The sequence below is a fragment of the Tursiops truncatus genome, chromosome 5 (assembly GCF_011762595.2).
Source record: "Tursiops truncatus isolate mTurTru1 chromosome 5, mTurTru1.mat.Y, whole genome shotgun sequence".
NCBI classification, from domain to species: domain Eukaryota; kingdom Metazoa; phylum Chordata; class Mammalia; order Artiodactyla; family Delphinidae; genus Tursiops; species Tursiops truncatus.
In genome coordinates this window covers 116,253,711-116,279,001 of record NC_047038.1, presented here as the reverse complement: position 1 = coordinate 116,279,001, position 25,291 = coordinate 116,253,711, and the positions used below count along the sequence as shown (strand labels likewise).

Here is a 25,291-nt window from a genome sequence, read left to right as displayed (position 1 = left end):
CTTAGGGACCACCTCAGGTAGATGGAGGGACCACCTTGGGCAGATAGGGACCTCCTCAGGTTTGTACAGACCTGTTGTTTCAGGCAGGGATTCCTATCCCTTCTCCAGGATGCTCCTATAGATGTTCTCTAACCCAACCAGATCCAAATCATATTATACTTTTCACTGAAAATTGTCAGGAGTTGAGCCATCTTGGTAATTAGATTTACTCATCAATTTGATTGAAACAGGTATAAGAAAATATTTACCAAGGTTACTGGTTCCTTGACAACAATGAAGGTAAACAGCTTTATGGAAAATAAACACACAGCCATTTATTAGAAGAATAAAGTCTGACATAAACACCAACAAGGATAGTAAACAATGACAGACTCCAACCCAAGATGTATAATTTAGTTATCTCCTAAATACTTAAGAAACTGAGAAAAATAAGACATTTCCCTCTAGTTCCCCTCTGTGTTATAAACAGAAATGCAGTCAAGGTGAGAAAAAACTAGGACTAAGGATGCCAAAACACAGCATCCAAATCGAGTTTATGGGGCTTCCCTGGTGGCACAGTGGTTGAGAGTCCGCCTGCCAATGCAGGGGACACGGATTCGTGCCCCGGGCTGGGAAGATCCCACATGCCACGGAGCGGCTGGGCCCGGGAGCCATGGCCGCTGAGCCTGCGCGTCCGGAGCCTGTGCTCCGCAACGGGAGAGGCCACAACAGTGAGAGGCCCGCGTACAGCAAAAAAAAAAAAAAAAAAAAAATCGAGTTTATGTTCTTCTTATCTCATTTGGTTGAATAATTCTGTATCATCTTTGCCTCTTTTTTTCCTGACAGCTATATTTTCTAATCATGATTACTGTCATCATCAACACGACCAAGTGGAAAAATAAGTGTCCTTATGTTCTAGGTGAAGAGAGGCCATTCTAGACATAAACAGAGTTGGTCCCAGTCATCTGGATGCTCATGTGGCCACAGGTGACTCAGCCACTTCCCGCACTTGCTCTAATACATAATAATGATTCTCCTGAGCCTGCTTGATGGGACAGAAACCATTGCACAGCAAGTCCAATCAATTTCTATGATGCAAATCACCCCTCCATCCACTTAGAAATATGGATAAAAGAATTAGACTCCTTTGGCGGCCATGGTGACTCCACAGCGTAAGGACTTAAAGCTGTCTGTGCACACAGGGCATGAGGTAAAACCATCAGGATTACTCTGGAGCGGGGAGGAGGTGTTGTAGCGGAGAAGGCAATGGCTTGGGAGTAAGAAAATCCAGCTTTTAGTCCTCTTTCTGGCACTCACTGACTGTGTGACTTTGGCCAAGTCACTTAAATATTCTGGACCTTAGTTTCTTTTATTAGTAACCTTAGGTATGTAAAGTCACATCATTTCCAGCTTTACCAGCTCATCATTGTCATCCGCTCAGAACAGAACTGGGAGGCAAAGATCCTTTGAGACCTGAATTATCGAAACACAGTAAATCAACGGCTAATGACCTCACTGAATACTTGCTCTCTATCCCCTGAGGACAGCGCAGCATCCATCAGGGACCACTTTGGTTCTCGCTCTTTAGTAGACAGAAGCATCTCCACTTACAGACCCTTCCTGGATGCAGCATGCGGGACCTCTGTTCCCCGACCAGGGATCAAACCCGTATCCCCTGCATTGGGAGCACACAGTCTTAACCACTGGACCAGCAAGGAAGTCCCCATTCCCACTTTATATGTGAGGAAATCTAGGCACAGAAAGGTGAAGACCCACATAAGATCATACCACTAGAAACTGCCAGAGTAAAGATGTGGATCCAGACCCAACTCCAAAGCTGTGTGTTTAACTATTGCCTTGCACTGGAACTATCTTGGTATCGTTGCTTTAGGAAACATGGCACTCCGGCCAAATCTCCTTCTCCACTTTAAATTGTGGCCCATATTCTCCATGTCATCATCTACCTCGCTGTGAGGTTACTAATAGAAAGAACATCTAGCATATCTTACTCTGTGAGAAACTGCATTGAAATGATCTGAAAAGGCTAATGATTGTGTAGGATGACGGTGACTTTCCTCTAAGTGTGATCTCCACCAAGCCAAGCAGAGACTGAGGTACGCTTCTGGCTAATTCAAGTTCAGTCTCTATCACACACCTGAAAGGTTAGATACTTCACCAGTGTAACATTAATGCCTTTGATATTCCATTTCAGACTGTGAGCCTCCATCTAACCTGAGAGTTACTCTTTCTGAAGGGCCAATAGTGCTTCAATAAAAATAAATGACTTCAGTTCACCTCATGGTTAGTACAGCTATAGCTTATGCAGCTGTAACTTTCCGCTGAATGCAACGAAGCACTGCCCATCAAAAGAAAAATATTTTTCTAAGGGAAATTATATAGTCTTATTCCACTCATAAAAGGGCTAAAGTATGGTGTCTATTTTGATCAAGAAACAGTGCTAACTTTCAGCATGATCCAAATTCACTGCGTAACCTGAAGGTAACATCCTGTAATCAAGGAAGGGAGCAGAGTAAACACTTAAACCCCATCCACCTCTAATTTGCTTTTCACATACATCACAGAGTATGCATAGGCCAGGACAGAAATGCAATCTCTGTCTACCGGCACAAAGTGAACTAGCAATTGAAATAGTTACTCAACCAAGTCAAGCCTAAAATTTCATCCTTACCTCAATTTCCCAATGATTGCTTGGGTTATCTATAGACGCAAAAAGATAGGGGTACCATTTCTATTGATCATTGTTGGATCAGCTGGAAAGTGTCTTTGCAATAACTGATTTATATCTGTGTGGTTTCTTCAAACGTAACCCTTAGGAACCAGTGGAGCTGAATGTATTTGTTCTATATCTAGTTTCACTGCCTTGTGTCTAACTGGTAATAACTGTCCGCTTAAATTCCAGAATATTCAGTAAAAGTGGCACAGTTGGAATTGTATGGAATCGTTATGGAATCTATATGATAGTAATAATGACACCCTTCACTGAGAGCTTTGCAAGTGATTGATCATGTTCAGGGACTTTAAAATAGAAGATACATTAAGCCATTTAATCCTCACTATAACTATAAAAAGAAGGCATATTCCCATTTAGTTTAGAAAACTACAGCACAAAGTATCTTGTCCACTTGTGGTAAGTGGTGGAAACCGACTACTAGGTAGCCACCAAAAATCATGTTTCAAAGATCATTTAATGATGGGGGAAATGCTCACCATTTAATAAAAAAAGAGAACACAAACTTACATGTCTTACATGTCTGTCTGTATCTCATGCATACATAGACACATATACGATGACATTTTACTGAATATATATACATATATATACATATATATATATGGGGTTAAAAGTCTGAAAGGTAATGTACTCAATTGTTAACAATTCAGTAAGGTGATGAGTGATTTTGTCTTCTCTTTTAGTATTTTTCTATGATTGCCAAAATTTATTAGAATAAACATGCATCATCTTGAGAGTCAGAAAAAAGCAATAAAAATGTTTAAAAAAATTGTTCCAGAAGCTATAGAAAATTTAAACAGACAAATTTCCATAAAATAAATAAAAAGTCCAAGAGCTGTCCTCCTAAAACAACTTAGAATTTATTGGCTTACAAAAAGTTCTATAATACTTCAAGGATCAGCGAATTCCAGGGCTGTTTAAAATGCTCTAGAACTGGGCTGTCCGATGGGGCTTTCTATGATGATGAAAGTGTCCTATCTATGCTGTATCTATTCTAGTAGCCACTAGAAATGTAGCTAGTATGACTGAGGAGCAGAATTTTACATTTTATTTTATTACAATTAATTTAAATTTAAATAGTCACGCATGGCTAGTGACTACCATGTTGGACACTGCAACTCTGGACTATAGGAAATGGAGGAAAATTTGCAAATTCTTCTTATAAAACCAGTATAGCCCTTACCTAAACATGATAAAAATGTAAACATGGACAAATTTCACATGTGAATATCAAAGTAAAAAATAAATAATGTACCACATAAGATATGATCAAAACAGTCTAGCACACATCAGAGGATTAGCATGTACTGGAAATTCAGGATGGTTCAATATTAGGAAATCCATTAATTTAAACCACTCCTATTAATAGATCAAAAGAGAAAACCCAGACTACAGCTCTTGCAAAGGCATTTGTTAAAATTAAAAGTACATTCTTGATTAAAACTCTGAATAAAACAGGACTATGTTGACATTTATACAACATGCTAAATATATGTCTTAACCTAGAAGACTGCATGGGGAAATAACAAAATTGAGAAATGATAAAAACGATCCATTAAACTCAGAATGTTCCCATTAAATACTGAATGAAGAGTAATATGTTCACTATTACTACTATTACTTTAGTTGGTTCTGGAGGCACAAGTCAGTGAAGTTAGATAATAGAGAAAGAAAGGAGTTTTAAAATTTGAAAGAAGTAAATTATCATTGATTGCATATTATTAGTATAATCCTGATAAACTGATACAAACAATCACAAGTACCACAGTGTAGTGGTTAAGAGCATACACTCTGAAGCCTTGCTGTTGGTTCAGCTGCTGTCTCTATTAGTAACAGGCTGTGTGACCTTGGGCAACTTATTTAACCTCTGTTTCCTTCTCTGTAAAATGAAGAAAACTTAAGTAGGTTAAGTATGTAAATATATAGAGAGCTCTTACAACATGCCTGCATTTAATATATGCTATATAAGATCACTATTATTAAGGTAATAATAATAATTTAAAATGATAATAAATTATAAAATACATAAATTACTAAATTATAATAATGTACAAAATAAACATAAAAAATCAAAAGACTTCCCATATGAAAAAGGGGATTTCATTTATAATTGCAACACAATGACCTAGGAATAAACATAAGAAGAATGTGCAAGATTAAATGAGGATAGTTTGAATGCTATTAGGGAATAAAAAGAATAACTGAATAAAGGGAAAACATATACTACACTTTGATAGGAAGATTCAACATCAGTAGGTTATAAACTCCTTCTAAATTATTCTATAAATTAAAAACCTAGCTAAAAGTGATTCTAAAATCAGGTAAAGATAAACACGAAAAAAGTGAAAGAGCAATGAAAGAAGATTAGCACGAACAGATATGAGACATTATGGTGCTAAAACATTCAAAACAGTATGATATTGGAATGTGAATAGACAGATTAAAGCTACATTTTATAGAGCATAGAAATAGAACCGAATACATATGGGGCTTTAATATATGCTAGATGGGGAGGGTTCTGCATACGAGAAGGAAAAGATTAATTATTCAATAAATACCAGTTACAAAAACTGGTAGGCAATCTGAAACAGAACTAACGTTGGCTCTGTACTTGATTCCTTACACTGAAATAAGTTCTCTGTAGATTAAAGTTTAATTATAAAAGTGAAATTAAAAAAGCAGTGGATGAAACCATGAGATACTGTTTTTCTATAGTCTTAGGCTATACAAGATCTTATTATATAAAACTCAGGAGCTATAAAAATTGATAAATTCAGTTATGTAATACCCCCAAATTTCTGCATGGTAAAAAGCTCCAAAGATAAATCAAAGACAATAACAACTTGGGAGAAAAAAATGGAATTTGTAGGATTCCCCAAAAAAGGGTTAACTGCTCTGACCAGTAAAGAGCTTATACACATCAGTACCATGTGACCAACAGCTCAATTGAAAAGTGATCTAATAATGTAAGCAGATACTTCATAGAAAAAAAAAAAAAATCACCTTTTTCTATTTTATGTTATTTGTGATAAGAAAAATGTGACACCATTTTTAACTTATTAAATTGCATACAACAAAAAAGCTGTAATATTCATTTGGTGAGGATATGCGTAAATAGTGGTTGTCATTAGTATATTGTTGTATATGTTAGTATAAGCAGTATTAAATTAATACTCTACTGCACGAATGTCATTTATATTAGTATAAACAGTATTACTATATTGTTGGTTAATGTATAAATTGGTTCAACCTTTCTGGCAGACAATTTGGCAGTATCTATTATAGTTTAAAGTACACATACTATTGCCCTAGCTATAAAACTTCCAGAATTTACCATACAGATATACTCACAAATGTGTTGTGTCATGTGTACATGTTTGTGTGTGTGTGTGTGTGTTGTTTTGTTTTTTGGTAAGAGAAAACATGTCCATTAATAGGAGCTGGTTAAATAAATGCGGCATATGCAGAAAATAAAGCGTTATATAGCATACCTCGTTTTATTGCCCTTCACAGATACTGTGTATTTTACAAATTGAAGGTTTGTGGCAACCCTGCATTGAGCAAATCTATCGGCACCATTTTTTCTGGTAGCATTTGCTCTTTGTGTCTCTGTGTCACATTTTGGTAATTCTCACAATACTTCAAACTTTTTCATTATTACTATATTTGTCATGGTGATCTGTGATCAGTGATCTCTGATGTTACTACTGCAACAAGATTACGATGAGTTGAAGGTTCAGATGATGGTTAACATTTTTTAGCAATATTTTAAAATTAAGGTACATACATTGCTTTTTAAGACATAATGTTATTGCACACTTAATAGACTATAGTATAGGGTAAACATAACTTTTATGTGCACTGGGAAACCAAAAGATTCCTGTTGACTCGCTTTATTGAGATGTTTGCTTTATTGCAGTGGTCTGGAATGAAACCTGCCATATCTCCAAGGTCTGCCTGTACAGTTATCAGAAATGAGAAGGCAGCTTGGATTGAGTGTTGATAAGAATTAATCTCCAAGATGAAAAAAAAAAAAAAAAAGAATTAATCTCCAAGATGAAGTGAGAAATCCAGGTACAGAGTTAAGTGTGCTATCATTTGTTTAAAAACACACATATACACACACACACACACGTTTGTAAGCATATAAAATATCCCTGGAAGGGAAGATATTCCAAGGAGAAGAACTGCTTAATTGAGGGACAAACATGGGAAAGCAATTACTTTTCACCGTATACCATTTTGTACCTTTTTCATTTTATACTATGTGTAGGCACTGTCTGTTCCAAAATTAGTTGTTTTTTAAAATACCTTTTATTTTTTGTCTCCTTCTGTTCACAAGGAGGACATCCTGGCTCTTTCCACATTATGTTGATACAATTAGCATAATCTCAGCTCCCTTCCTCTTTCTCCCTTTATTTTGTTCTTAAATAAGTAAATAATTGTCCCCCAAATGAGCAATAGGAACGTGGGACAAAGCACTTCCATGTTACAGAACAATGTTAGCAAAACATCAAAATATGTGTACCTGGAAAAGATCTGAAAAACTATACAGTAAATGTTGACAGTGTTTATCCTGAGTGGGGGCATCATAGGTAATTTTGGTTTTGGTCTTGGTCTTTTCTGTGATTTCCAAAGTTTACACAATAATATGTCTTATTCTGGTAATCATTTTTAAGTTTTTTCTTTTTTTAACTTTCTGCTACTCACCTGGTTCCTGTCCCTGGCATTTGCATATCGAAACCTCTGGATATAATAGAAGACCAGCCAGGCGAGGGAAATGATCATCAAGACGATGAAGGAGATGGAGACAAACACAACCGAGGTGCGGCTCACGTATTTCTGCAAGTTCCGGGTTCCGATGGTGATGTACATCGTCACGGTGATGTTTCTCTCCAGCAGGCTTACTATCTCCTTCCCTTTGGGCTCAGGAATCATTATTGCCACGATGTCTTCTACACCTGTTGTGAGAGGGACAACAGGGTAAGGGGATGAGAGAAAGAAAAAATCACAGTGAAATGTCTGGACAAGGAACGGGCACCAAATAATGACACTTCTTTCAATGATTCTATGCCAGATCGAACAGCCAAGTCTAATTCTCAGATCTAACAGCCCGAAATGGAGTTGAATTTTCTCTTTCTTCAGCTACCTTGGGGTGCTGCTATCTTGTATGAGAAAAGAACCTAAAAGAAACTCGTAATTTTGGTACCAGCGAGGTCATGATGGTGCTACTTTCTAGCCCCCTATGGTGGTGTTGACCCTGGTCTAGTAAAGGGTAGACCCTTCCCAACCGGCCTAGGTTACAGTTCTACGTTGCATTTCACAGATCCCCCCGAGGAGGGGAAAAAGCACTTTGTACCCCATGGCAAAGGATAAAATGCCCAGTTTTATGTCATCTGTCTCTGAGTTCTCTCTTTCCCATGGACACTAGGGGTACTCAATTACAGATTTCTACTAATCACTCCCAAGGCAGTTTTCTCCTACAGTGAGTACCGAAAGCAACCCCAAAGTGTATTAAAACATAGTTGATTTACAACATTATATTAGTTTCAGGCATACAGCATCATGATTCCGCATTTTTATAGATTATTCTCTATTATGAGTTATTACAAGATAATGACTATAATTCCCTGTGCTATACTATACGTCCTTGTTGCTTATCTATTGTGTACATAGTAAGTAGTTTGTATCTGTTAATCTCATACCCCTAATTTGCCTCTGCCGCCTTCTGTCTCCCCTTTGGTAACCACAAGTTTGTTTCCTATATCTGTGAGTCTGTTTCTGCCAAAGGAGTCTTCTTAACAAGCTCTAATACAACCTGCCAACATAAAATAATGGTCTCAGAACTATCTTCTGCTTATTTTACCTAACTCAGTATAAACAGTTTGTGTATTCTCACGCCAAGCAAAGGGAGGATAGAGGCTGTATGGATCGTTCCAGGATGGTTTTACCTCCGCTCTCTAATACTCTCACCACAAAGTGTCTTACTGGACACTTTGAAGCAGAAGTGGTACCTTTCTTCAGTCTGAGTTATCTGGGTCATTGTCCCTGTTCTTCATGACACTCTGAGGCACAGTCTCTTGGTGGGAAGTTCAGGGGCCTCTGTAAGGGGTCTTTAGTAAGGATTTGATATTAGCTCCAAATGAGCCGACTCGACATGCCACTGTGGCTGACGCACAGATTAGAACACCAGTTTCACTAGGATAGTTCTCAGGGATCACCCCAATTCAAACCCATGCCTGCAACGTTCTTTATGGGCCCCACTTTGACATGGAAATATCCTATTACTTGGGGTTACTACAAATTAAAGTACAAATTTACAATTAGGGTATAGATTCTGGACAAAAGTAAACACCACTTCAGCTGCTTAAAGCTGGCCTTATTCACGTGCTGAGGTCAGTCAGCGAGACGGAACGACCAGATTATATCTGTTCAGGGTGTCGCAAGTCTCTTAGAAGTTATTTAGGGCTTTCACTTGACCTTGATTCTATGCAGTTTTTCCATCCTAAATTCTTTGATGGTATTTCACTTAGGCTGAATGAATACTTTTAAAAGCTAACTAGATACAATGGTGTCTGTGTATGAGGCAACAATTATATGATTTTTTAAATTCCTAAAACCTTTGCACTGGCTCAACCGTAAAATCACAAAACTACACAGTGTTTAGATTTGGCTGTTATTTCTGGGAATTACTGAAACTGATGGCTTAGATTTCAACTTTGCAGAATTTACCGACAATTCTGATGCTTGTTCTCTCATCATGTTTACTTCAGCTAATGGTTGCATGTGGTCTGAGGTTTCGTGAGGAATTAAAGCTGCTGGAAGGTTTTGTCTCTACAGAAATATGATCCTCTTTGCATACTGGACTAATCTGGTCTGATGAAGCTCATCTCAGGCACTTTGTAGATATTTAATCAGTGACAGAATCCTAAGTTTTCATTTTATTTTTTTATTTATATTTTTTATGCGTGTCTATTCATATAAGACTCTGTAGGCTCAGACTTGGACAAGTTTTATACTTTTTAGTAGTCAACTTATCAATGTATTCCTCTATGGCATCGTTTTGATACTCTGCTTAGGAAGCTCTTCTCCACCAAAGATGATAGAAATACTCATCTAAAATTGCTTATCGAAACCTTAAATGTGGTTTTATTTTTCCATTTAAATCTTGAACAATCTGAATGTGATTCAATAACAACATATTTATTGAGCTCCTATAATGTGCTGGGCAGAAAGGAGACAGGATGCAATTTATTTTTCCTCTAAATTCTCACACATATATTGTTGTCTACTTTTGGATTAATTTTTTTTTTTATTGTAAGATGAGTCTATCTTTCGCTGACCAATACCAGGCTCTTTGGGTTGTGGAGCTGTTAACATATTTACTATTTGGTAGCCTAACCCTTTCTTCACCAATTTCCACCCCTCCTGGCAAAACAATGCTCCTATTACCTCCTTAATTATATTAAGCGACCATCGAGAGTAACAGTGAAGAATTGGGCTCTGGAACTGGACAGCTTTTTCAAACTTCAGCTCAGCATGTTTAAAACAGGCAACCAGAAATGCAAATCAAAACTACAATGAGGTATCGCCTCACACCAGTTAGAATGGCCATCATCAGAAAATCTACAAACAACAAATGCTGGAGAGGGTGTGGAGAAAAGGGAACCCTCTTGCCCTGTTGGTGGGAATGTAACTTGATACAGACACTGTGGAGAACAGTATGGAGGTTCCTTTAAAAACTAAAAATAGAACTACCATATGACCCAGCAATCCCACTACTGGGCATATACCCAGAGAAAACCATAATTCAAAAAGACAGGGCTTCCCTGGTGGCGCAGTGGTTGAGAGTTTGCCTGCCGATGCAGGGGACACGGGTTCGTGCCCCGGTCTGGGAAGATCCCACATGCCGCGAAGCGGCTAGGCCCGTGAGCCATGGCCGCTGAGCCCGCGCATCTGGAAACTGTGCTCCGCAATGGGAGAGGCCACAACAGTGAGAGGCCTGCGTACAACAACAACAACAACAACAAAAAAAGACACATGCACCCCAATGTTCACAGCAGTACTATTTACAATAGCCAGGTCATGGAAGCAACCTAAATGTCCATCGACAGATGAATGGATAAAGAAGATGTGGTACCTACAGACAATGGAATATTACTCAGCCATAAAAAGCAATGAAATTGGGTCATTTGTAGAGACGTGGATGGATCTAGAGACTGTCATACAGAGTGAAGTCAGAAAGAGAAAAACAAACATCGTATAGTAACACATATATGTGGAACCTAGAAAAATGGTACAGATGAACTGGTTTGCAGGGCAGAAATAGAGACACAGATGTAGGGAACAAACGTATGGACACCAAGGGGGGAAAATGGTGGGGGGTGGGGCGGTGGGATGAATTGGGAGATTGAGATTGACATGTATACTCTGATGTGTATAAAATGTATAACTAATAAGAACCTGCTGTATAAAAAAATAAATAAAATTCTAAAATTCAAAGGAAAAAAATAGGCAACCAAATTTTGGATATCCACAAAATTTTAAATTACCCATCACCCATTTATCAGGACATGAGAAAACATTTTCTCTTCCTATAAAGTATAATTAGCTACTTTAACGCATTTATTTTAAACTTAAGTGCTTAGTTACACTACCTGTGTTGTTCATCCCACTGTTGTACTTTCATGATGTATGACATCCACTTGAAAGACAGTGAAAATGGAAATGGGGCGGTTCTTTTCATCTAGACCTCAACCGTATTCATCTTCAATATTCATAATGAATTTCTAGGGCTGATGATGGTAAAAAATAGATGGGATTCTGGGATATTTCTCCATGCACTTTAGGCTATTACTGTGTGTGATAAAAAGAGATACTGAGGGTATCCACTTATCCCAATAGAAATAGTCATTAAGAATTTAGGTATTTAGGGTGTCCAAAAATGGTACAAAGTGGACTTGATGAATTATCTGAGCAGTCTGATCAATGCACAAAATCCAGGATCAAAAGCTGCTATAGGATCTAATCTGTCCAAATAAGACATGTGCACCAATGTGAGTTTTCAGACAATTCCCGGATCTTTGCTTCATTTTGAAGATGCAGCTAGCGTCCCAGAGAAGCCAGCAGATTCTCCCCAGGTAGGTTGTAGTGTAATTGCTCTGAGGGTGTACGTGAGGAGGGAGCGAGGGGAGAAGTGGGGGTGATGGGGGAGAGTGCGCTGAAAGCCCTGCTGAGAGATGTCCTCAGAGTTCAGTGCTGCCTTAAGCGTCTAATCCATGACACACAGGAGGCTCTGAGGCTCGGGGAAGAGAAGTTAACAAAAAGCATATTTTGTACGGGTAAAATCTACAAAGAGGTCCTGCTCTTTGGGCAATTCTGTGTATACTCTGACTCCTAGTCGCCGTAATACAGAGTGTCTCTTTTTGCAAAATGAAGTCCGCCTACCGTCTAGTTTCCTCCCAAAGGCACTTTCTACTTCTGAGTGATCGCTGCTGTGTAATTATCGTGTATCCCGGAAAAACTCTTCAGCCCTGCGAGAGAACGTGTGACCAGGACACACAGGACCCTGCAGCCAGTAGTTTTAGTGCTTCCTTTTCCCGGGAGAGGGCTCAGTTGCCATCATCTAATTTGCTACATGCAGATAAGTAAGGAATCAAAACAAAAGTTCAAAAAGCCAAAGAATGTCGAATAACCAGGAAATCCTTTACTTATGAATTCAAAACCAGGTTGCTTAAACACTGTGTTAATAGAATGTTTAGAAAACCAGCAGAGGGCTAGATATTTTACAGAGCTGGCGGCCGCATGCCTTCCTGTGCATCTTGGAGGGTGATAAGATCCCTCCTAGGTTCATGTGAGCAAAAATCCTTTTTCAGTTCTCTGCATCCTCTCTCCCCTAATCCTTACTTTAGTTCCACAGATGGCCCTTTAGAATTTAGTCAACACTAAGCGAAACCTGCAGTTTCCATTTGTAGATATTTTTTATTTATACACTTAATATCTACTTTTTTTTTTAAAAGAGTCAGCTCCTGATTATTATCTATTCTCAAGTGAGATAATGTATGTGAAACGACTTACAAAGCCTGCAAAGTACCATAGAACTGTAAAGTATTATCACTTTCTGCATTAATGTAAAAATTATTTTTAACAAACACAGATGCAAAAATAAAGCACTCACAAATAGATTCCAACCATATAGTAAAAACTCTTCACGACCCAGGGGATTTATCCTAGGAAGGTGAGGGTGATTTAACATTAGAAAGTATGTTAATGATTAGGGGAAGCTCAGTAAAGGATGTACAAGAAGGTTTTGTTTTACAACTTTTCTGTAAGTCTAAAAACATGTCCAAAAAAGTTTAAAACTTATTTATAGGTTTTTTTATACTTATTGTTTGGTAATGTTTAAGAGTCTAATTAGAGGTTATTTGGTCTACCTCCCTGGATGCATCTTAACTGAGACAACCAAGCGAGGAGGTGTATTTAGGAGGAGAGTGCCTTGTGTTTGGGTTATCTTGACTCTGGAGAGCCACATGGCAAACCAACCACAGAGGAGGAGAGGCGGGCAGAGAAATCTTCCCCAAAGAGGAGATGAGTTGTGTGTTAAATGGGATAGGGAGGGTGGGAGGGAGGGAGAGGCAAGAGGGAGGAGATATGGGGATATATGTATATGTATAACTGATTCACTTTGTTATAAAGCAGAAACTAACACAACATTGTAAATACTCCAATAAAGATGTTAAAAAAAAAAAAAAAGAGTCCAGGGCTTAGAATGCAGAGAGATGGCTGCCTTGGGCTATTCCTGGCAGAGAATCATAAATTCAAATCCTACAGGTGCCAGGTCAGGAATCTAAATATAAGCCCAGTGAAAAGACAATAGGAAATGAGATGATTTGAGAAGAAAATAACACACATCCATCTAAAGGTTGGTTTGTTTGTTTTTTTTAACTGGAAAGCACCTGGAGTTAGTCTTTGGGCCACTAGTTTTCAATCCATGATAGGTTCAAGAGTTTAAGAGGGAAAAGTAAAAGGATTTTGAGGTGTCTGTCTAGCCCAGCATCAGATGGAAAAGTAGACCAGACTTTATGACAGAAGCCCTATGGAGTACAGAGCTAATGTTCAATGAACTTTGGAAATAAGACCATAGGCCTAGAATATTTTCAAATACAGTTTTTCTGTGTAAATGAAAGTTTGCATGCAGCGAGAAACGAGGGTAGCAACTATCAGACTGCCGGTGAATGTCTCACCCCAAACCTTAATACATCACTGTGTGTGCTATATTTTATGCATAAGCACACCCCACAATTCTCTCCATTCCACAGCTTTCCAGGAATTATTCCTGGACCAACAGGGGAAGGAGCCTCAAAAGTAAATAAATTTCAAAATGGTAAAAGATTCATTTGAGAAGTGGTTTGAGCACCTAGTGTGAAAACAGGAAGAGTAACAACAGTAAAGAGGTCAAATACATTTTTTTTTTTTTGCGGTATGCGGGCCTCTCACTGTTGTGGTCTCTCCCGTTGCGGAGCACAGGCTCCGGACGCGCAGGCTCAGCGGCCATGGCTCACAGGCCCAGCCGCTTCGCGGCATGTGGGATCTTCCCGGACCGGGGCACGAACCCGTGTCCCCTGCATCGGCAGGCGGACTCTCAACCACTGCGCCACCAGGGAAGCCCTCAAATACATTTTTGACAAGAGAATCAGATATGTACATTGAAAATAAGGGCATTACTGTAAACAAGGTACATTAGACATCTGAAAAAAGATTTAGATAAACATTTAGAACACTGTGTCTTTCCTTCATTACATCAGTAAAACAAATAAAATTTGATATTTAGTATCTACCAAAGATTCCAGGTTTGTTCCAGAGAATGAAACATAAAAATTCCATTTTTGGGGGGAATTAAAAAAAATGTGTTAATGCGTTTCAGTACATTAACAAATTAAAGGAATACAACATATGATTATCTGGTGTAGCTAGCTGTCCTCCAATATCTGCTCTCTTGCACTTCTATGATATTAGTGTCTCAGATGGGCACGGGCTGTTGAGTGAAAAGCATTAATCATCAGTAGCCTCCCTTGCAGCTGGATATGGCTATGCGATGAATATTTGGCCATTGAGATGCTGAGTGGAGATGACGTTTGCTACTCCAAGGTCTTATCCATAAAAGGGCTGAGTATGTGCATCCCAGATCCTCTCTCCTTTTCTCTGACTTAACATGGAGAGATGTAGAGCAGCCAGCTTCTTAGAAACCTAAGCCATATGTTGGGAATGGTACCCATTCTGATCCTTATTAAGAGAAATATATGGAAACTTACTTAATGTGATATAAAGTATCTTCCAGAAATAGTACATTAAATGGAAGAAACATTAGAAGTTTTCAATTCAATTCATGAACAAGACAAGGATGAGTCCATATTTAAAGTAGAAGTAATATTTGGTGCAAAGAAACATAGGAATTAAAGTGGTAAATCTTGGAAAGGAAGAGTACAAACTGTCATTATTTGACGGATCACATGACCATCTGAAAAAGCCAAGATAACTCAGCTATTAAAATTAGGAGAATGTTCAGTAAAATATAAGATTCAAGATCAACATACAAAAATTAGGAGGTTCCTATACACCGGTAATACCTAACGAGAATATGTAATGGAAAAAGTGATCTATACATATAGCAGCAGAAGTCATAAAATATCTAAGGATAAACCTAATAAATACTAGCCTTATATGAAGAAAACTATACAATAAAGTTTCTTTGTAAGACATCAAAAATTTCTGAAGAAGCAGATTTTATTTCAGCCAAAGTGTTATTCAGTATTATGTAGTTAGTTTCCAAAGATATGTGATTTTTAAAGTTATCCATTTGCAATCATTATTATTTTGCTATTGTTGCATTATGGTCAAAGGAATACAGTCTCTTGATATTGATCCTTAATCATCTAATATATTTTTGGGGGGTAAATGTTCCATTTATATTCAGAAACAGTGTATTTGAAAACATTATTTGCTGTGTATACATATCTCATTGATTAAGCTTATTAATTATATTTAGATCTTCTGTATCTGTTTATTTTCGCCTGCTTGATTGTCTCAAAGGGGAGTGTCAAAATGTCTCATACAACTGTTGCTCTATATGTTTTCTCTCTGAAATTCTGTCAGTTGCTGCTGTACTTAGAGTTTGTGTAGTTAACTGCATGTGTGTTCATGACGGTTATATCCACTCACACTATTGTTGCTGTAGAGAGGTCTGATGCCATCATGATTCTTGTTGTTTGGAAGTGATCTGCTCTTCCTCTTTGTAACCTTTTGGAGTTACATTTGAGAATAATCTTTGATATTCTTAAATGTCACTAGGTCTATTTATGAGTATTCACCCATTAGTTTGGTAGTACGTGAACACTTTCAATTCAAGCTATTTCATTCTTTCTTTGATTCTAAAACATTTATCTTCATACTTTATTGAAATATTTCCTCCTATATTTTTTCTCTCCTGTGATTCCTATTATCCTGTTGGTGGTACTTATTTTTCTGGTCACCATATTTTTTTAGTACTTTCCCCCTCTCATTTAAAAAAATTTTATTTTGAAATAATTATAAACTAATAAGTGGCAAAAATAATACACAGAGGTCCCATGCACCCATCTCCCAGCCCCCTCCAATGGTGGCATCTTACATATTATAGTGCATTATCAAAACAAGAAATTGATTGGCACAATACAATCAACTAGATTATAGGACTTAGACATCATTAGTTTTGGCAAAACTACACCTAAAATGTCTTCGTATAAGACTCTGTGACAGGTGGCTGCCCGTAGGTGGTTGTGGCCGCCGTGCCCAGAGGGAGGCGGCGGCAGCGGTGGCGGCGAATGATGCCTGGGAAACTCCTCTGGGGGGACATTTTGGAGCTGGAGGCACCTTTGGAGGAGACCGAGAGCCAGAGGAAGGAGAGGCAAAAGAACTCTGTGGATATTGGAATTCAGATACGGGATTATGGACCTGTACTTCCCTTATAAGGCTGTTATGAAGATTTAAAACAAGATAAGCTGAAAACATATTACACAATGCTGGAGTGACAGAAGGAAGTCAAGGCACCATTATGACTCAGATGGGAAATCAGAAACAACAGAAAATGGTGTTGCAGATGACCGGGATGCTCCCAAACCCAAACGAGCTAAAATGAAAGAGAAGCTAAATGGTGACACCGAGGAAGGATGTAATAGACTTTCAGATGAATTTTCTAAATCTCGTAAGTCAAGAAGAAAAGACCTATCAAATGGAGATATTGATGAATATGAAAAAAAATCAAAGCAAGTGTCATCCTTAGATAGCTCTACTCATAAATCAAGTGATAATCAACTAGAAGAGACCCTAACACGTGAACAGAAAGAAGGAGCATTCTCCAATTTCCTTATTTCTGAAGAGACTATAACGCTTCTGAAAGGTCGAGGGCTAACATATCTCTTTCCTATTCAAGTTAAGACTTTTGGTTCTGTATATGAAGGCAGATATTTAATTGCTCAAGCGCTGACAGGAACAGGAAAGACATTCTCTTTTGCCATCCCCTTGATTGAAAGACTCCAAAGACATCAAGAGACAATTTAAAAAAGCCGCTCACCAAAGGTACTTGTTTTGGCTCCTACAAGGGAACTGGCAAACCAAGTAGCCAAAGACTTCAAATATATAAGTAGGAAACTCAGTGTGGCGTGTTTTTGTGGTGGAACATCATATCAAAGCCCAATTAATCATATTCAAAATGGTATTGACATCTTGGTTGGGACCCCTGGTCGTATCAAAGATCACCTGCAGAGCGGCTGATTAGATCTTTCTAAACTGCGCCACGTTGTGCTGGATGAAGTGGATCAAATGTCAGATTTAGGTTTTGCTGAACAAGTTGAAGATATTATCCACGGATCCTACAAAACTGATTCTGAAGACAATCCTCAGACTTTACTTTTTACTGCAACTTGCCCACAGTGGGTATACAAAGTTGCAAAAAAATACATGAAATCCAGATATGGACAGGTTGACCTTGTCGGGAAAATGACTCAAAAGGCTGCAACTACTGTGGAACATCTGACCACCCAGTGCCATTAATCTCAGAGGCCAGCAGTTATTGGAGATGTCCTTCAAGTCTACAGCGGGTCTAAAGGGAGGGCTATTATCTTCTGTGAGACCAAAAAGAATGTAACTGAAATGGCCATGAATCCACACATAAAAGAGAATGCCCAGTGTTTACATGGCAACATCACACAGTCACAAAGAGAAATTACACTGAAAGGCTTCAGAGAGGGTAGTTTTAAAGTTTTGGTGGCAACCCATGTGGCTGCCCGTGGTTTGGACATTCCTGAGGTTGACCTGGTGATTCAGAGTTCACCTCCACAGGATGTTGAGTCCTCTATTCATCGCTCTGGACGCACAGGTAGAGCTCGTCAGACAGGGGTTTGCATATATTTTTATCAACCAAGAGAAAGATATGTGGAACATATGTCAATTAATATGTCAATTAAGATATGTGGAACAAAAAGCACGAATTACTTTTAAACGTGTAGACGTTCCTTCTACAATGGATTTAGTTAAATCTAAAAGCATGGATGCCATCAGGTCTCTGGCTTCCATTTCTTATGCTGCTGTTGATTTTTTCCGACCATCAGCCCAGAGACTGATAGAAGAAAAAGGGGCAGTGGATGCACTGCCTGCAGCATTAGCCCACATCTCTGGCACACCAAGTTTTGAACCACGTTCTTTAATCACCTCTGATAAGGGGTTTGTGACCATGACTCTGGAAAGCCCAGAAGAAATACAGAACGTTAGCTGTGCTTGGAAAGAACTTAACAGAAAGCTGAGTAGCAGTGCTGTGTCCCAAACTACCAGAATGTGCCTCCTAAAAGGAAACATGGGCATTTGCTTGGATGTTCCCACACTGAGTCAGAAAGGTTACAGGAAGAGTGGCATGATTCAGACTGAATACTCTCAGGGCCAGCCAAGTTGCCTGAAACTGAAGAATATTATGATGGAAACACATCTTCTAATTCCAGACGGAGGAGCTGCTGGTCAAGTGGCCGGTGTGGCCGGCCAGGTAGACAGAGTCCACAGGGGAGTCGGTCAGGAAGTCGACAAGATGGTAGAAGACTAAGTGGGAACAGAAATCGATCAAGAAGCAGGGGCCACAAACGGAGTTTTGACTGAGATAGTTGATCTACCAGTGTGAGCTTGCCTATTTCTGCCTAACCATGTACATTATCCACCAAAACATTAGGTCATCATAGTTGAGGTCTGTTTCCGCTATTTGCAAAGAAGTTGGTTGTATTTTTTTTTAAGTATTTCACAAGAATGGTTGTAAACAAATCTACTTACCCAGTTATACCTTTGAATAAAAAAACCTCCTTTTATTGTCTCTTAAAAAAAAACAACTCTATTTTATCACACATATAGAGTCATATAACTACTACCCACAATTAAAATACTGAAATATTCCATCACCATAAAGGAATTCCCTCTCCCTCTCTTTCCCCTTCTCTAACCCCTGATGTCTCCATCTCTTTAATTTTGCCTTTTCTAGAATGTTATATAAATGGAATCATACCTTTTGAGATTGGCTTTTTTCACTCAGGATAATGTCCTAAACATCCATCTAGGTTGTAAGGTTGCATGTATGAGTAATTCATTCCCTCTCATTGTTGAGTAGTATTCTATGGTATGGAATATGGTACATCAGAGTTTAACTGTTCACCCATTGATGGACATAAGGGTTATTTCCAGTTTTGGGCTATTAAAAAACTTCTATGAACATTAGTGTACAAGTTTTTGTAGGAATACAAGTTTTCCTTTTTCTGGGATGAATGCCAAGAAGGAACACAATTGTTAGGTTGTATGATAACTGCATACTTGGTTTTAAAAAGAAATTACCAAACTGTTTTCCAGAGCGGCTGTATTATTTTCCATTCCCATCAGCAATATATGAGTGATCCAGTTCCTCAGCATCCTTGTCAGCATTTGGAATGCTCACTGTTTTTAATTTTAGCCATCATAATAGATATATAGTGATATTTCATTGTGTCTTTTGTCCATTCTAGCGGACACATGGAAGAGTTTCTCAAGCTGATCTTCCAGCTCATGAATCTGTCTTTAGCTGTATCCATTCTGTATTTTACCTCATTTATTGTGTTCTTTAATATTTAAACTATTGTATTTTTCATACTGAATGTTTCCCATTGGTTCTTCTTATTTTTTTTTTAACAACATTTAGCTCCTGCTGCATAGAATCTTCCCTTAATATTTGTGGTCCATCTTTTCAATCACTCTTTCTTAGCTGGTATCTACTCATTCTGTACCTTCTTTAATAATGGTGATACTCCTCAGTTGTCTTGTGAGCTCATGTGTCCCTTGTGGAATCAGCTACTCTGCCTGGTCATGTTTTCTGGAGAATAACCAAGGCAGGGGCCCTAGTTTTGTTCTTCCAGAAGATTAAGAAGAAATATGAATAAGCTCAGATGGCCCCAAGCACCACAGAAGAGCCAGCGGCTCCTCCCATTCAGGCAGGCCCTTCAAGATCACGGATTGCTTGACCTACTGTCACCTGGCCCCATCCCCAACCTGAGGCGCTGCGGAAGTTTAGGCCTCCTAAGTCATGAGTTACCTCCCAGATCCTTATAGCTACACTGCTCTGTCCATCATCTAGTCCAACCCAACTTCCTACCCACGTCCTGCTCCTCAAACCCTTCCTCTATGACTCTCGGAAATTTAAGTCTCGGAAATTTAAATCAAATTCTCTAGTAGCTTCCATCTCTTCTGGGAATGATGCTTTCACTCCCTCGATCCTCCACCTTTTTGCTTTGATTGAGCTGGCTGCCCTATGAGGACACTACTTTCTCTGAACTGTGATCAAGGGGCAAGTCTTTTTTTTTTTACATTTTTATTAAACCCACATACCTCAGGGCCAGAAGACGGATGGGTGTCCATACTCCATCTTGCTACTTCCCAACCTTTACTCCTAACCTCATCCTATTCGCCTTCAAAAACCACTTATCTTTTGAGATTCTCTCCACCTGGATGGATAACTCTCTCTCCCCTCTCTTGGCCTCATCTGCCAACCTCCTGTTCATCTCTTTTATCATCCTCTTTAGCTCCCCTAGCTTCTAATAGTCATCCTCCTTGGACTGGAAATTTATTTTATTTTTTTCATGTACAGGGTTTTTAAAATGGTGGCAAAATACACATAACATAAAATTTACCATCTTAACCATTGTAAGTATACGGTTCAGCGGCATTCAGTACATTCACATTGTCGTGCAACCATCATCCCCATTCATCTCCAGGATTCTTTTCATCTTGCAGCACGGAAGCTGTGTACCCATTATACAATATTCTCCCCTCCTCTGAGGCCCTGGCATCCATGATTCTACTTTCTGTCTCTATGAATCTGACTACTACAGATACCTCATATAACTAGAATCATAGAGCATTTGTCTTTTTGTGACTGGCTACCTTCATTTAACATGAAGTCCTCAAGGTTCATTCATGTCGCAGCATGTGTTAGATTTTCCTTCTGCTACATTAATGAATACTATTCCATTGTACGTACTTAACTATATTTTACTGATCTGTTCACCCATCAATGGACACTTGGGTTGCTTCTACGTTTTGGCTACTCTGAATAATGCTGCTATGAACATGAGTGTACAAATATCTGTTCATGGACTGGAATTTTAGTATTCACAAGGATAATCCACCCAAAACTCCGGCCTGTTGGCTGTTTTTTCCCCTCTTCTCCATTGACCCTCCTTTTCCTCCAGTCCTTCTTAGACACACATTCCCACTGTCTTCCTCTGGCCCTTGTCACTCCTAGAAATTGCACCACCTCTGATCTCAAAGATGTCACTTTCTTACTACCCATCATCCCCCTCCTGGCTTCACTTCTGTCCTCACCTAGCCTAGATCATATGGTCCATAATTATAAGAACTCCTCTAAAAATACAGCTAGCTCCCGTGCTCTTCCATTTCTCCATAGAATGTGGCCTACAAAATTTTCTTTTCCTATGCCTCCACTGCATCATGGGAACACGGTTAAGAGAAAAATCTCACAAGTCAGCTGTTTTCACTTTGAATTTACGATCCCTTTCCTCGAATGAACCCCTTCCCCTCTCCTTCCCCTTCCCTAGCCCCTGATGTCCACTTATCTGTTCTCCATCTCTATAATTCTGTCATTTCTAGAATGTTATATAAATGGAATCATGCAGTATGCAATCCTTTGAGATTGGCCTTTGGCTTTTTTTCACTCAGCATAATGTAGAACACCTGTTCTACTCTGTTCTGGACCCGCTTTCCCTTTGTCCAAGTGATGACCTCATATCTTTGTATCTCTCCTCAAACCTCCTGTACACCCCTTCCCACCCACATTCTCTATTAGCTATCTTACTGCAGGAGTCACTGAGAAAAAATACCCATCAGAGGGAAATATCTTGTCTTATTATTAAATGAGGTAATTCACAGTGAAGAACTTAGCACAGAGCCTGCCATATAAAAACCACAATACAGATGTTAAGTTTTATTGGTATGATTATTGTCTTACCACTACCAGATGTATCCTGAAACCCATGTACTACTATACTTGTTGGGAATGGTAACGATGCTGTCTGGGACACAGTCTTAGTCTGGACAATAAAAATAGTTTTCAGGGGATAAAAACAAATTCACAGTAAGATGACTTCAGGAGTGTAGAAATTGATCATTCAGGAACCAAAGTGATAACCTTTAGTGCAAACCAACTGACATTTTTTCGCCAGAAGACCTCTAAGTTCAAAATATTAAAGATTCATCTGAGTTGTTGGGTAAAAACTGGTCATCTGTGCTCCCTCAATGCTTTGCTTACAACTTGAAATATGCCAAACTCCGGGTGTTACTAAAGTGCACTTTATTTTTTTAAATGAAGCCAAAATAGTAATTTATTACTTAATATATGTCAGCCATATGGACTAAGTACTTTTTCTTTTTTGAATGAAAGATTCTTTTTTATTATTATTTATTTTTAATGAATTTTTAAATTTTATTTATTTTTGGCTGCGTTGGGTCTTCGTTGCTGTGCACAGGCTTTCTCTAGTTGTGGCGAGCAGGGGCTACTCTTCGTTGCAGTGCGTGGGCTTCTCATTGTGGTGGCTTCTCTTGCTGTGGAACACGGGCTCTAGGCATGCGGGCTTCAGTAGTTGTGGCATGCGGGCTCAGTAGTTGTGGCGCATGGGACCTGTTGCTCCGTGGCATGTTCCTGGACCAGGGCTCGAACCCACGTCCCCTGAACTGGCAGGCGGATTGCTAACCACTGCACCACCAGGGAAGCCCCTGAATGAGTCTTTAATTCTACAGTGCTTACAATTTTTGAAAGTTTCACACACGATTCCATACAATCTTATAATAACCTTTTTCCCCCTACCCCTGTGTTGCCCCTCCCCCTTCCCTCTCCCCATGGGTAGCCTTGACGATGCAGGGGACACGGGTTCGTGCCCCGGTCCGGGAAGATCCCACATGCTGCGGAGCGGCTGGGCCCGTGAGCCATGGCCGCTGAGCCTGCGCGTCCGGAGCCTGTGGTCCGCAACGGGAGAGGCCACAACAGTGAGAGGCCTACGTACCGCAAAAAAAAAAAAAAAAATTTTAAAGGAGATGCTCACAATAGCTAACTTTATTTTCCTTGGAAAAGCTCTAGTAACTTAATTAACTCACTGATATTGGTTCCTCAGCTACACTTGAGGTGATCAACGACTCAGGCTTTTAAAAAAATTTATATTTTTTCCTAATTTACAAGTGTGCAGAATTTTCTATGAATTTGTGATAACTGTAGGGGGAGTGATGAATATAAAATAACGTATTTTATTTATAGCCTGACCTGTAAGCATTTTCTTAGAACATATTCAGTAAATCAGAATCATAAATAACTTACTTCTAGTTTTTGTGAGAATTCTGAATGGTTAAAAATGATACAGAGTCCAGGCTGACATAAGAGAAATCACAGAATACTAAATTGACTTTTACACTAATTCAGTTTTTATTGGAGCAAATAATCATGCTTAGAGAACCTTCTGCTTACATATAAAATGTTTTAAGTTCTAATTTTAGTTTGTACAAAAACCAATATACATGTAAGTCTCATTAAGGAGCAGAATAATGGAATTGCAGGATAGGAGATTACAAGAGATTAAAACTCCCCAGCGTTTTCTCTTCCTAGTAATCTAATAAATGAAATTAAATAGCAGATTCATTTACCATAACTTCTAGCTTGGTGACCCTGGAAGATTTACTAAATCTTTAAGCTTCAGGTTCATTATCTCCAAAACTCTAATAGTAAGTGTACCTAATCCAAAGGGTTGAGTGAGGATTAAATGAGATAATACATATAAAGAACCCAGAGCAGAGTAAGTAGTCAATAAATATTAATAGTTATTATATCATGTATTTCATCTATCAAATAATTATTTAAAACATTCCAGACAGTGTAAAACTTGCATTTAGACCAGAGGAGGTAGGTAGGGGTGGGAAGGAGCACACCAACCTTGGCTTTCACTGGGACCCAGAAACAAAGGATGAGCTTCTGGACAACCTAGAGCACCTGAATACTACAGGGACAGCTCGAAACAGGTTGGGGCCACAAGGCTCATGCTGAGCAAATTCCCGTTTCTACAACATGACCTCCCGTTGGTCAATGAAAGGAAACTCTGTAGCATTTAAATCAAAAATTAATCTTCAGGGCTTCCCTGGTGGCGCAGTGGCTGAGAATCTGCCTGCCAATGCAGGGGACACGGGTTCGAGCCCTGGTCTGGGAAGATCCCACGTGCCGCGGAGCAACTGGGCCCGTGAGCCACAACTACTGAGCCTGCGCGTCTGGAGCCTGTGCTCCACAACAAGAGAGACCGCGATAGTGAGAGGCCCGCGCACCGCGATGAAGAGTGGCCCCCGCTCTCCGCAATGAGAGAAAGCCCTCGCACAGAAACGAAGACCCAACACAGTCATAAATAAATAAATAAATAAATATATCTTTAAAAAAAAAATTAATCTTCAAAGGAAAAGTGAACATAACTGGGCCAGCAATTAATGGTCCATCTCATGTTGCTCTCTTAAGGTAGTGAAAAATAAAAATTGGTTAATTTTTAGTTTGAAACAGTCACATAATCAACACAAACATGGATTTGTGTTTTGTTCTGCTTTGAACTACTGGGAAAAATCACATCAATTATTCCCCACTGGACTATTTTTAACATTGCATGGCCAGAACTTATAATTACAATTTAAAAACAATCATATTATCTTGGATCTAGTGAACTTTTAGATATTTATTCTATGTACCATTGCATAGAATAGAGAAATATACATGAATCATATCTTTTCATAACTTTTCTTATTTGTTTGGTAGAAATGGCCCAGAATTCTCAATTCATTGCATAATTATTAAATGCCTCATTCCTTTCCTTGATTCATCTCTAGTTTCTTTTTAGTATTCTCCAAAGTTGTTTTCAGTAGTCTTTGAAAACTAGAAGTGAAAATTCCCTTTATTAAAAGTTCAGATTGGAAAATCCCTTTCTTACG

General features: G+C 38.8%; 1 protein-coding gene and 1 pseudogene across 1 annotated transcript in view; one reads left to right on the top strand and one right to left on the bottom strand.

Moving 5' to 3' along the window:
- The window catches only part of RNF150 (ring finger protein 150), a 252,109-nt gene that overhangs the window by 84,264 nt on the left and 142,554 nt on the right, over positions 1-25,291 (bottom strand). The window contains exon 2 of the mRNA XM_019926509.3: positions 7,442-7,692. Coding sequence (XP_019782068.1) covers positions 7,442-7,692 — 251 coding nt within the window. The remainder of the gene's footprint in view (positions 1-7,441; positions 7,693-25,291) is intronic.
- Positions 16,591-18,910, top strand: LOC101336000 (ATP-dependent RNA helicase DDX50-like; annotated as a pseudogene).